The sequence below is a fragment of the Leptonychotes weddellii genome, chromosome 2 (assembly GCF_054177405.1).
Source record: "Leptonychotes weddellii isolate Sample4059 chromosome 2, ASM5417740v2, whole genome shotgun sequence".
Lineage (NCBI taxonomy): Eukaryota > Metazoa > Chordata > Mammalia > Carnivora > Phocidae > Leptonychotes > Leptonychotes weddellii.
Window position 1 is genome coordinate 175,460,349 of NC_138370.1, and position 12,575 is coordinate 175,472,923.

The 12,575-nt window shown below is 58.2% G+C and overlaps 1 protein-coding gene across 15 annotated transcripts in view; it reads right to left on the bottom strand.

The window, feature by feature from the left end:
- The window catches only part of ABLIM2 (actin binding LIM protein family member 2), a 92,930-nt gene that overhangs the window by 13,505 nt on the left and 66,850 nt on the right, over positions 1–12,575 (bottom strand). For 13 of the 15 annotated variants that reach the window (XR_014143115.1, XR_014143117.1, XR_014143119.1 and 10 more), the window contains 4 exons: positions 7,232–7,293; positions 1,794–1,848; positions 414–479; positions 183–263 (listed from right to left, as the gene is read on the bottom strand). Coding sequence is in view for 1 of the 15 variants with exons in the window: in XM_081812677.1 (XP_081668803.1) it covers positions 183–263; positions 472–479; positions 1,794–1,848; positions 7,232–7,293 (206 nt within the window). In the remaining 14 variants the exon portion in view is untranslated. Of the gene's footprint in view, positions 1–182; positions 264–354; positions 480–1,793; positions 1,849–7,231; positions 7,294–12,575 lie in introns of those variants that run through there. The other 2 variants (XM_081812677.1, XR_014143116.1) reach the window with 2 other exon arrangements.

Consider the following 12,575-nt stretch of genomic DNA (forward strand, 5'->3'; position numbering starts at 1 on the left):
CCACGGTTCTCAACCCTCGAAACAACGCGGGGCCTGGGCTCCGAGCCCGCTGTGGGCCTGGTGGCGCCCCCGCCGCCCACGGGAACACTCAGGGGTGCTGAGCGCTGACGCCGCAGACAGACGTGTGCCGGGGACCTCCCAGCCGGAATGCACACCCCCCGCCCCCAGAGATGCCCTCCTACCTCCAGCCGCGTCCGGTCCACATCCTTGGGCAGTTTGACGCGAATTCGGTTGGTGACAATGAGGGCGTCATAAGGATAGACCTGTGGGGAGGGGAGACCGCAGGTTGACCCCGGGAAGCAGGCGTGTGCCGGGACCAAAGGGCTGAGCCGAAGGCCAACGAGAGGTACATACTTGCGCCGGCATCGGACACACACATTTCATAGGAAACCACAACAAAAGGAACTTTTAACCTGGGCAGGTGCGTGGCGGCGGGCAGAGGTCGGCGTGGCAGTGGGCGGCCCCTCTTACCTTGTATTCTGTAAGAGAGAGAGCAGAAGCCACGCGTGGCAGTTTAGAAAGCGCGGGAACGCGGCCCAACGGCAGAAGCAGTCCTGTCCTGGGGACCCCCCACCCCACCCCCGGCGGCCTGCCCTGGGGCGCTAGTCCTTGGGCAGCTGATTGCCCAGGGGGACCCGAGAGCGGGAGGCATGGTCGGGAGGCTGGAGGCCAGACTGGGAGCCGGACGCAGCGCTGTGTTCCTCGGGCGTGATACTGTCTCCCTGGTGGTCCGGGCCGCCCTGAGAAAGCGGCCTGCCTCAGTTTACCCACCTGCGGATCAGACATTCCAGGGCAGTATTGGGGGCATTGCAGAGACTGACAGCCGCGCAGGGTCTGACCCCACGGCTCTTACTCTCTCACCTTCTTGGCCTGTAGTTCCTCCTTTATATTCCTGAGCCCCACATGCTTACTTTTCAAAAGGCTTTTCTGCCAGACTAAAATCGTCATGTCAGAAAATAGACCTGAATGGATCAGAGGGCCTCTGTGAGCATGTAGAACCCCCTAGAAAGCAGTACCCCTAGGACCTGGGCCACAAGCTGGCCTTGGGAGGGAGACCCTGGCAAGGGGCCTGGGTGACAGGGGCCGGTCCCCAAATTTCCCAGCGGGCCACACTCAACATCCTGATGACTTGGAGAGCCACGTGGAGGGAGCCAGCTCTGAGCCCCCAGTGCTCCACGGCCCAGCGTGAGCCAGCAGCCCATGAGAACATGCTCCCTGCCATCCAGGGTGACAGGGGTGAACGAACATCCCACGCAGGAGGGGCTCAGAGCTAGCAGAGCCCCCCCACCCCGGTCAGGCACCTGCCATGCGACCGGGGTCATGCCAGGAACACCAGCCTCCCGGCAAGCAACCTTCCTGGTTTGAAGCCCAGGAGGCCCGCGTGACCAGGAGGGGTGGGAGGCAGGATGGGACCCGAATTCATCTGACTCGGACCCCAGGGGCGTTATGTTGCCACGAAATGTAACCGTGGGTGATTGGGTTGGCCTCAGTCCTGGTACGGGATGGCTATTCCAACACATATCTCTCTCCCCAAGTGACCAGAGTGACCAACAAATCAGGACAGGGTCAGCTGTTCTCAAGGATGAAGGGAAGGGAGCACCTCAGGCAACATAAGAACGGAGGTCACTGGCTCCTCGAGCCGAAACGAGCACCCCAACGCTCCCCCCACTGCGCGATGCTTGGAGCCTTTGCCAGCCGGCCCTGGAGGGGCCCGTCCCAGAATGAGACTCATGGAAACGGTTAAGAGACCCCTGCCCCAGCCGGAGACCCACGGGGGTCCCCACGTCTTGTACCTCGCGTGCCCCAGCTGGCATCCGGGTCTGCTCCACAAGGGGCCAGATTGGCATTCTGGAAGAGAAAGAGAGAGGGCGGCAGGCGGCAGGTTGTAGGGGCGGGTGGTCGTGCCTTGGTTTTGCCCGGCTCTGGGGGTGGGGGTGAGGGGAGGAAGTTGGGCTCCCCAGAGTCCCCGGCGCCTCGGCTCTGGAAGGGCCACGCTGGGACACACTTGGCGGGTTTGCTCGTGTGCCTCCCCCCTGCCTTCCAGGCCGGCGGGGACCCTGCCTGGCCCAGCTCTCCTGCCCGCCTTTCGAGCCGCGCCTGCACGCCTGCTCCCTGCGCCCCGTGGTCCCCTAGGGGTGCAGCCCAGCCCGGTGCGGAGGCCAGCCCAGGGGGGCCGCTGCTCCCCTCCAGACCCCACGGGCCCCAGGCGCCCAGGAGAGCCAGTTCGTACAGCCCCTGGACAGAGCCCCGCGTGCCTGAGCGGCCGTGACAGAGGATGGCCCTGAGGTGAGGACACTCGAGGGAACAGGGGCCACCGTCGGGTGCCTGCCTCCCCCGTTCACGGCAGTCATCAGCAGACTCCGTGCATCTCCACCACCCATGCTGGGAATTCTCTTTCGTCCGCCTGCCTGAAAAAATCGCCCCACACACCGCTCAGGAGGGTCTGGGCCCCAAAAGCAGGCACCGAGCCCCCGTGTCTCTACCCCCACTCCTGCGCCTGGCATGAACACCACGAGTCAAGCTCTGCCACGGCCTGCGGTCCATGGAGCCGCTGGAAGAACACGGTTCCTGCAGGCCCAGCACCTACTCTGACGCAGCCTCGGCGCTCTGGGCTGGCATTTCTGGGATCCCGTGCAGGGGTTTCAAGGGAGGCCTGCAGTCCCAGGGGAGAGTCGCGCCTCACCCTGCTCGGGCGACCGGGAAAGCGCAGTCAGCAGTACTTCTTGCGGTAGAGGGGCGACATGCAAGGAACAGGTGTAGTTCCAGAGAGTGTGCGGGCAAGGGACGAGCCAGAGAGCCCCGAGCCCAAAGTCCTTCATCCCAAAAAGGGGAGACAAGGGTGGTGAGTCGGGCAAGTACGTAAGTGGAGGGCTGGAGCCAGTCTCTATTTAAAGATTTGGTGTTTTGTTCATCACGAATTTTCTTGCATTGACTTGGGCTTTAAAAAAACATTGCATTAGAACATTATTTACTTTGATTACGGAGCCTTTCGGCAAGTGCCTCACTCGCCTCACCTAGTCTCAGCCCCGGGACCCTGAGCCAGGTGCCCTCACCCCCACCCACTCTCATGACCATCACAGAATAATTCTCCTTAGGGGTTTGCAAGAACAATTTTTGAGACATTTTCTCAGGACGCTGAGAAGCAGCCCCAGGCGTACCTGTCTGGTCTGGAAACCTCTTCCTGCCTAAGGCAAGGCAAACCTGCCCTCTACTCGTCTTCTCCCACCGGGCCGGTCGGTGACGCGGAAGAGACATGCCTCCCCCTAGCGCCCACTGCCCTGCATCACAGGCCACTCAATCTCAGGCGACCGCCACCTTGGGCAGTTAGAGACGCCTTTCCTAGCAGCAAAACCAGCCTCCTCTGGTCTGCCAGTCTCTGAGGCCAGAGAGAGACTCCCAGGAGAGAGGGTAGGGCATCTTTGGAATGGATGCGGGGGCACCAGATCAGTCCAGAGCAGGGGAAGAACAGCCCAGCCCCCTCTTGGTCCTCTAAGTGCCTGAGATCTTCAAGACCTCTCTGGTGCGAGGGAGCCTTGGGGTCACTCCTTAACAGGTGGGGTGGCCAGGGGAGCCCCACAGGCCCAACCCTGGCTGATTCCCTTGCAGTTCTCAGCAGAGGCACTGGAGAATTGAAAAGCAACAGATTATTTACCTCTCCCATTGGTTTGGAGTTTACTAGGTGTCAGTTACCCTACAGACACATTCTGCAATCTTCGCTGCGAGCCTAGGAGGTGGGCATCATCGTCACGGTTTTATGGACGAGGCTCAGAGAGGTTAAGGAACGAGCCCAGGATCATACAGCAAATACACAGAACTGTAAACATTGTAATCCATGTCTTTTGTTTCTCAAAAATGATACTGGAATTGTTAGTAGTAGGAATGAAATTGTGGCTGTTCACGGCCCATTGTTACTGTCTTGCTAAGACTTGCGTTGGAATTTGCCACTTAGTAGCCACCACTGTGGAAGGAAGAAGGGGTAGGAACTTGCTTTTATAACAATTACTCTTGTGGGAACCACTCTATAGAGCTTACAAGAAGATCTCACATGTTTTGACTGTTATTTGTCCTCACAATGATCTTAAGAGGTAAGGATAACTTTTTTAAAGACAGGAAGTAGAGACTCAGGAAATATAAGTGACTTGCCCGAAGACATACAGGTGGCTGGTGGCAGAGCTGGGATTTGAACTCGGGGCTCAGTGCGGCACGTGTTCTGTCCAGAGTTACCGTTGGAAAATATCAGACTTCTTTAATTTATTAAGGTTTTCCTTGTACATAAGGCATTTTTGCAAATGCTTTATGGACATGTGAAAACCTGATTCAAAAGATACAGATTTTTCTCATGTACCTAGTAGATGGTTTACTGTTTGCACTATTAACTGCTCCCTACGTCTTTTATTATTTTCTGTCCACTAGATCCACATGTCTGATTCCAAATGCCACATTCAAATTGCCTCCCATCTTGTACCTTATCAGGGTCCCTGGCACAGCTGTGCTGCTCGGCGCAGTTCCATGTGGGAATGCGACACCTGCTGGATGACGTGTGTCATCACAAACCAGTGTCCCCTCTTTAGGCTATTGCTATAATCTGGCAGGCTCTGTCCTCCAGCAGGAGAATTCAGTCTGTCCCTATTTGCCCTCAGGGTTTTTCTGTCGGTGGCCAGAGGTCGTTCTCTTACTAACAGACCAGGTGGCACATGTTGGGAGCCACGCTGCCTCATCTACAGGAATGCCTGTGACAGGTGGTTACTGCCCTATTTATTCCATAAGAGGAGAGCATCTACCAGGAGTAGGCTCTGTGGCAGGCTGGTTAGCAGGACATTTTAACGAGCTCTGGGACTCAGGGTGGTGGCCCCTTGTGACAAATCCCTCTCGAAGCAAGAACTAGAAACCTCTATCCCCTGATGAACTGATCTTCCTTCCATCGGACGAGAACTACATAGCTGGTCATGTTTGCCCCTTTGCCTTGGCCACCAGGAAGCTCAGAGCTAAGCTTCAGCGGTTTCGCTCATACAATGTTCTTTTGTTTCTGATATAATTCTGATATATGATTTCTTTTAGAGCTTCCTCTTCTGCTCCTTTGTGATTTGGGCTTTGTGGGCTTCCGGTCTCAGTGCACCTGTGTTCTTACTTCGGGCCACCTAGAATCCTTTCTGGAAGTGGAGACACACCAAAAAACAATCTAACAAGTGGCTTGTGAGCACTGTAGGCCACGGACAGCAGTGGGTGACCACGTCTGGGTGCTGAGCATGGTCGCACCATAAAAGGCTGGTCATTCAAAAGCTCAATTATCCGGTCTTCCCACTGAGAAGTAGGCATAAAATTACATAAAAGTCTTAGAAAGTCTGAAAAAACAGGAAAGAATCTTCGCAGAGAAAAAGAACCCCAAAGCAAAGTCTCCAATGCGAGTCACCAATCTCCACATAAGCCACGTGAAAAGCTGAAGATCTTCCCACGAGGATGCAGCCCCCTTTGCCAACCCCCCAGCATCTGCAGGACGCACAGGCCTCCCCCGCCTTGAGGCCGGCAGGAGAAACATTCACAGAGGCTCAGCTCTCGACTCTACAGCTCTAGCCTCTACTCTCACTTGTTCTGGGAGAGGGATTGAAGACGGTGTCCATGATGAAATGTCTGGGTCAGCTGTTCCCAGCTCTTGCGGGGGTGGGGCGTGTGAGGCCGTGGCCTTCTCTGCAGGTGCTGGGGGCATCGATCCAAGTCATTCCAGCATGAACCAAGGAGGGCATCTCCCCAGAGGACACGTGGCCCAGGCACCAATGAAGCAAGGCTAGAAATGCTGGGCATTCCTCCCTGGTCTTCCACGTATCGAGGGACAGTCCAGGACTTGGCTCGAGGGGTGGAACACTGCCGCCCTCATGGGCCCCTGAGTCCCAGAACAGCTGTTCCAGGTACGCAGAGAACATTCTGGACCGTTTCCCCACCGCCCCTCAGGACCCCTAACCCTGAGCCCAAGGACTGACAATTCCTGGTGCTGTGGGGGTCCCGTGGACGTCCTCCTGCCCCCCGTCCCGTGCCTACCCGCTGTCCACTGAAGATGAAGGGTGCAGAAATCCTTAGAAGAAAATCGAGAGGAGCATGCGGCATGCACGCCCTGACTCGGCCCATTCCAGAATTGGAAGTGAGATTAGTGGGAAGGGGGCTTCACTAGAGTCAAACCATGCAGAGGTGCCTGGGCCCCGGACGGGCACAACGGCAGGTCGGACAGGGCCCGAGGAAGACGAACAAGGCTGAGAAAACGCCTGCCTCATCCCTGTTCTTAGACGGGTCCCTGTGGCTGGGCCCCTGGATGCGAGGTGTGCCCTGGGGGCTGCAGAAGGCTGTCCCGGGCATTACACACTTACTGCTGAGAACCCTGCCGTGCAACACACGGGGGTTCGACCTCTGAGCACCTTCTCCAGCGGAACGACTCGCCCCGGTTTCAGACAGCAGAGAGGCTGCCTGAGAGGGGGTGTCCTGGGGCTGTGTGTGTGTGGGGGGGGCTCTGGTGCCATCCCACCCGCCCCACCCCGGGGGGCCTCACTGGGGACTAGTGAAGCTGTGGGAACAGTGACAGAAAGTCGCCCAGCCCCTCCGTGGGGCCAAGTCGGGCACCAAACTCTCTGGGCTCACATTCCAATGTCCTGGATTGGGAAGTCCGGCCAGCCTTTAGCTGGGAGCAGCCAGAGAAAGCCAGCTACGGAGTGTGGGACCCAGGGATAATTACGGGGCAAGTGGCAGTACTAGGGGTGACAGGTAATAGCCACAGATGTTAAAGGTACCGTTCGTGGTGACCGTCGTGAGGGGCCGGGGCACCTCAGGAAGGAAGTGGATCCGTGGCTCACGTTGCTCCCCAAGTAGCTGATCCTTTAAGCCCCTTATTAGGCTCCGGGTCACAGAAGAAGGATGAGGGTCAGAAGGGGCCTCAGGGGGTCGGAATACTCTGCGTGGCCCTGTCTCCCGCTCCCCACCACACTGAGGTCTCCTTGGGAGCTGGGGCTGGGGTTAGACGGGAGGAGGGGAGGGTGTCCCAGTTCTGGTCTGGCCCTGGTCTGCAGAAGCACCAGCACAGCCCCTGGGGCAGGGGCGGGGGTGGGGGGCACAGGCAGAGGCAGTGGGCGAGAGGGGTCCCCGGGCCCCTCCTTCCGGCTGTGTGGTCAAGAGGCTGTGGGCACCACGCTCAGGCTCCCGGCGGGTGATGGTTAGTATACCGCGAGCCAGGGAGGGGTCGAGTACCTACCCGGTGGTCCAAGCCATTCTTTCCGTGTCCTGGGAGAGGGTCAGATTTGGAATAGGGGAATCCTGAAACAGACACAGCACAGCTCTGTCACGCACGCACAGAGGCCGGGCCCCGGCCAGAGGGGCTGAGTTCGTGACACCCAGAGGGGCCCCCGAAGATCACGCCCTGCCTCCGTCATGACCTCTGTCCCCAGGGTGCTGGCTGAGGAAGAAGCCGGCAAGGGCGTGATGCCCCTGAGCCCGCCTAGGACCCCGGGAACACCGTGGCACCCTCTTGGGCACCTGTGTTCTCCGGCAGCCTCAGGTCTTGGCATCACCTGTCACCTAGGCCGAGCTCCTCACCCAGCAGAGCTGGAGAGCTGGGACAGGGGCAGGAAGGAAACCCCGTGGGGGGTTAGGGCTGTGCCATCCTGTGCCAGGGTCGGCTCACGGGAGCCTGCCACCAACCAAAGGCGGCATAGGAAGTATTTTTTATTTTTTAAAATGATCTTGAGCTACTTGCCATTGGGGGATTTCACATTAAGATCCTAACTTCTGGCTTCTCTTGAAACAAAAAAGGCTGGTCTGAGACCATGGGGATCCCGCAGCTGACCCAGCTCTGCCGCTCACGTCCCTGGCTGCCCTGCATGGGCCCTGGGCTTTGAGGTCTCCCGGTTAACCTCTGCAACGGGTCTGGAGAGGGTGGCACAGAGGCTTTCTGGTATGGCCTCCTGGCTCAGGGGCAGGACACGCGGCAGAGCCTAGCCCCCCGGAGGGGCAGGATGCCGCCTCCCCTGGAGGGAGCTCCGGGGCTCCTTGCTCCCAGCACTGGCTGGCCACCAGCAGCTCGGCAACAACACATAGCACCAAATGCCGGCACCCACCACGGGGGCCAGCGGGCTGCCTGTCAGGGTGTTCACAAGGCCGTGTGCGTCCATGCGACCAAGCACCGAGCCTCCAGAGGCGAGGTGGGTGCCACGCACAGAACTGCCCACCCAACCCTTCCAGGAGGGCCAGACGGAGGCTCATCCAGATGCCTTTCATCTCAGGGGGTCCTCACGAACTCTGGGGACGGAGACGACATTCTGCATGGCTCACGTGTGGACCCGGGAAACCTATCCTGGGCACATGTTTGCCCCCATGCGGCCTGTCGGAAGGTCCCGGATGGGGGTCAGAAAGGGCCTTTTGCCACATCAAGGTCAGGGTTCTCAAACTTCTTTTAACAAAGGCACCCTCTTGCCACACGAGAGTTTATGTAAACTCCGACCTATGAAAGACGGGGGCAGGGGAGCGGGACACAGAAGAGGGGCGAGGGGCCAGACCTGCTGTGCTGCCCCTGTTCCTCCCAGCCTCTCCGAAGCCTCCCATTCTATAGAGGGGGAATTGAGGCCCTGAGTCAGGGGGTCTGCCTGAGGTCACCCAGCCCCGGGATGCCAAACAAGGCCCCCTGACTCACAGTCCTGGGGTCCCTCCTAATTTACACACAGAGTCAGGCACATTCCGCAACGTGAGGCTGTGCGGTTGAGGACCTGAGGGACCCTCCACTGAGACACAGGGGCTCCCGATCGACCAAAGATGCTAGAGCAGTGGTTCTCAAAGTGGGGTCCCCAACTAGCGGCATCAGGCTCATCGGGAACTGGTTAGAGAGGCAAATTCTCAGGGCCCACCCCCGATTTGCTGCATTGGATTCTGGGCTGGGGTCCCATGAGCTGTGGTAGACAAGCTGCCCTCTGGGACATTCTGATGCACACGAAGGTTTGGGGCCTTGAGAACAGCAGTACCCTCACCTCTGTCCTGTGCCCGGAGGCACCGTTGTCACCCGGATGGCTGTCACAGGGCCCCGTGCTCAGGCTGCCACCTGCGGTCTCCGCGTCTGACCGCTTCGCATGAAGCACACAGACCCTACTCCACGGAGCTGTTCTCCTGACTTTCCAACGACAATTGTCCTGGGTGTCCCTTCTACCTACCTTGAGCTCCCACATCACATAACATCACAAATTCTGCCTCAACCATCAGACAGGATTTCATAACCTCGTGGAAAGGAGAAGGGTCGATGATATTCGCCCCGTTTTTACCTCTTTGATATCCTCTCCATTCTAAAGCCCCGAGTCTTCTCTTACCATGTCCTCCTCTCTGCTTGAACACCTGCTGCCTGCGATTCTTTAAACAACCTCTACTCGTGAAAAATGCTTAGTGTTGAGAATTTCTTCATTTCCCATTCATTCCCGCGGGATAGGCTCCCCTGGTGCAGAATTCGTGTCGATGGCAACCTTCCTTCGGCACACGGAAAGCACCCCCTTTCCGCTGGCCCCGCGGTTTCTGCAGAGAAACCTGCTGTCTCCAGTTGGCCTTGTCCTCCAGGGAGTCTGTCTTCTGTTGTGGATGCTCTCAAGACCTGCCATCCTCTGTCTTCAGATTTTAGAGGTTCAGTTATCGTCGTAACTGGTTTTGGCATGAACTCCTTTGGACTTGTCCTATTTGGGGTTCTTGTAGTTTCCTGAACCTGTAGGTTTAGGTCTTTGACCACCTTTTGGAAGTGTTTAGCCATATCTTTGAACGCTTTTTCCAGCCCACTCTCTTCTCTCCTTCCGGGACTCCACCGCGACAGATGTTGCCCCACAGACCTCTGAGGCCCCGTTCATCTTTTCACTGCTGTTTTCCCTCTGTCGCTCAGACTGGATCATTTCTGCTGCTCCATGTACGGGACGGCTGACTGCTCTGCCGTATTCTGCTACGCTGTTTCTGAATCCATCGGTGACTTTTTAATTTGGGTTATTTTATCTTTCAGTTCTATAGTTTCCATTTGATTCTCTTTTTTGGGGGGGGGGTGGGTAATGCCTATTTCTTTGCTGAAATTTCTTTCTTTTCGGGTATTTGTTTGCTGAAGCATTTTTCGGGTGGCTGCCCTAAACATCCTCGTCCGGGAACCCCGACATCCGGTTCTTAGTGTCGCATCTCTCTCGTCTGCCGGTTCAAATCGTTATCTTCATGGCTCCTGGTGTGGGGGAGTAATCCTCCATATCGTCTCCCGGACGAGACGTCTGGGGACACCGCATCCTGGTAGAGCCTTCTACTGAAGGAGCTGCCGCCTGCTTGAGTTGGCACATGGGGCCTGGTGTGTTACGGCCTGTGATTCTGAGGACAGGCTGGTTTTCAGAACATGCTCTTCTGGTCTGCCGAGCCCGGCTGGGGTTCCCGGGACCAGCCGTGCTTCCCCCGTTGCTCTGTGCCCCGAGGTGGGGGTGTGAGGCGGCGGCTGCGGTGGAGAGGGTCTCCCGGGCCCACCCTCCAGGCTGCCCATAGGCCTCCTGTTTCGTATCTGCCGGTGAGGCTTGGGGAGGAAGATGCCTACCTGGCCGCCTGGTGCCACTTCATGGGAGGCGGGGGACATGGCTCCTGTGTTTTTCCTCAAGTCCTGGGGTCCTTAGCCAGCCCACCTTCCTCTTTCCACCCTTGAGATTTCTATGATGTGTCTGCTCTACTGTTTTGGGGGTGGGGTGGGGTTATACTTAATGCGGATGAGCAGGGAGAGAGGAGGCTCCATTATCTGCCCCCCGCCACCCCCAGCTGCCATGTGGACCCATCACACTTGGCCTCTCTGGGGCTGGGATGAGCCATCAGTAGACTCTAAAGGTCCCAGTGACCCCCCCGCCACCACCCATGCAGCTAGGTTTGATAGCCACTGGCTTAAAAAGTCCCTTCGCACGTGCAGAGACTTTACCTGAAACTCGTAGGCCTCTGCATGACACAGGACCTCCTTTTACAGGTAAGGAAGCTGAGGCCCCGTGAGAATAATGGCCCCTACAAGGTCAACGTCTGCTCACGAAGAGGATAAAACGAGGGCCTAGGACTTCTGGCTTCGGGAACCGGTGGACCCATCTGCGCCAGCATCTCTGCACCCCTGTGGGTTGCAGGTGTGGGCTTCTGGGCACCTGCGTGTCGGATGCCATCAGGTGGCCGCGAGAGCGTGCGCTGCCTGTGTGCACGGTGAGAAGGCAGGTCTGCTGGACCTGGGGCGAGGCGGCAGCTGGCCCACTGCGAGTCCCATCAGCCCTGCAAGGGCTGGACACCAGCCATCCTCATGTCCGGGCTCAGCGCAGACAGGCTCCCCTGCCGCCTCCTCTCAGAAGCCCACCTGTGGTAGCCTTGTCTCGGCATTCTGAGCACTGTCTCCTTGGGTCTGTAGCTCTTCTGGGCTGGCTGGTCAGAGGTTAGGGGATCTGCTGGACATGCAAGGAGAGGCCCAGCTGCCGCTGGAGACAAGCAGCTCGTCACCGCCCCCAGGGATGCTCTGTGCACAACTGCTCAGCAAGGCACTTCCTTGGGCGCATCTTCCACCAACGCCCGGACAAGGAACTTGGCAGCCGCATGGCCCTGCAGGGGTTTGGGTCCAGGAGGGGGCTGGAACTGCCTTCAGCCCTGAGTGCCTATGAGCAGGAGGCCCTAGGATGACCCAAGCTCCAGGCTTCCGGAAGCAAGCAAGACGGGCTCACCGCAACCAGGCCTGTGGACTTAACCACGCTCTGCCGTGATATCCCCCAAGGCTCAGGAGATAGGATGCCGGAGTGCTCACATGTGAGCCCCAAAGCCCAGATGCTTCCTGCCAGGAGGCCTTTTACACATGAGGCCATTTTAAACAGACAACTTTGCTCTTATGCCCGAAGTCACACAGCAAGTGACAAGCTGGGGTTCAAGCGCCAGTGGACCAGCACCCAGACCTGGCGCTCTCTCTGCTGGCCCATCCTGTGATCTCGTGGACACTGTTGCTGTGTCAGCAGCGGTCACTGTCATCCCCTCCACCCCACCAGGAGCAATGCCGCTTCCCACGAAGGGAGGATGGTGCTGCTCTGAGGAGGCCCAGCTCCACCAGTGCTCTGGGGAGCACTCACCGAGAAGCTGCCACATGCAGGTGAGGGAGGCATGGGGACATCCTCATGGGACCCTGCTCCCCAGGGGCTAACAGTCCACAGGGGAGAAAGGACACAGAGGGTTATGAGGAGCCCCCGGGCCTGGGTTGAGGAAGGGGAGAGAGCTTCCAGCTGGGTGGGGGTATCTCAAGAAGGCAGATTTGGAGGGGAGCAGAGGGGGCCCTGAAACATTGGCTCCTTTCTACGAACATCGCATCAGCCCTGCCCACAGATCAGAGGCCACACCCTGTCCAGTCCCAAAGGGCAAGCCTGCTGGAAACAGGGGGCACAGGGAATTTTGCTAAAATTCCCCCACCAGATGGTGGTAGGCTTTGCCCAAGGGTGCCCCACTCTCACAGCTGGGGGTGGTCTCTCCAATGAGGGGCCAACAGTGTTTTCTGGGCCAGGGTCCCCTCCCCGATACCTGGAGTGCCCACTGCTCTCTCTGGGGACTGGCCA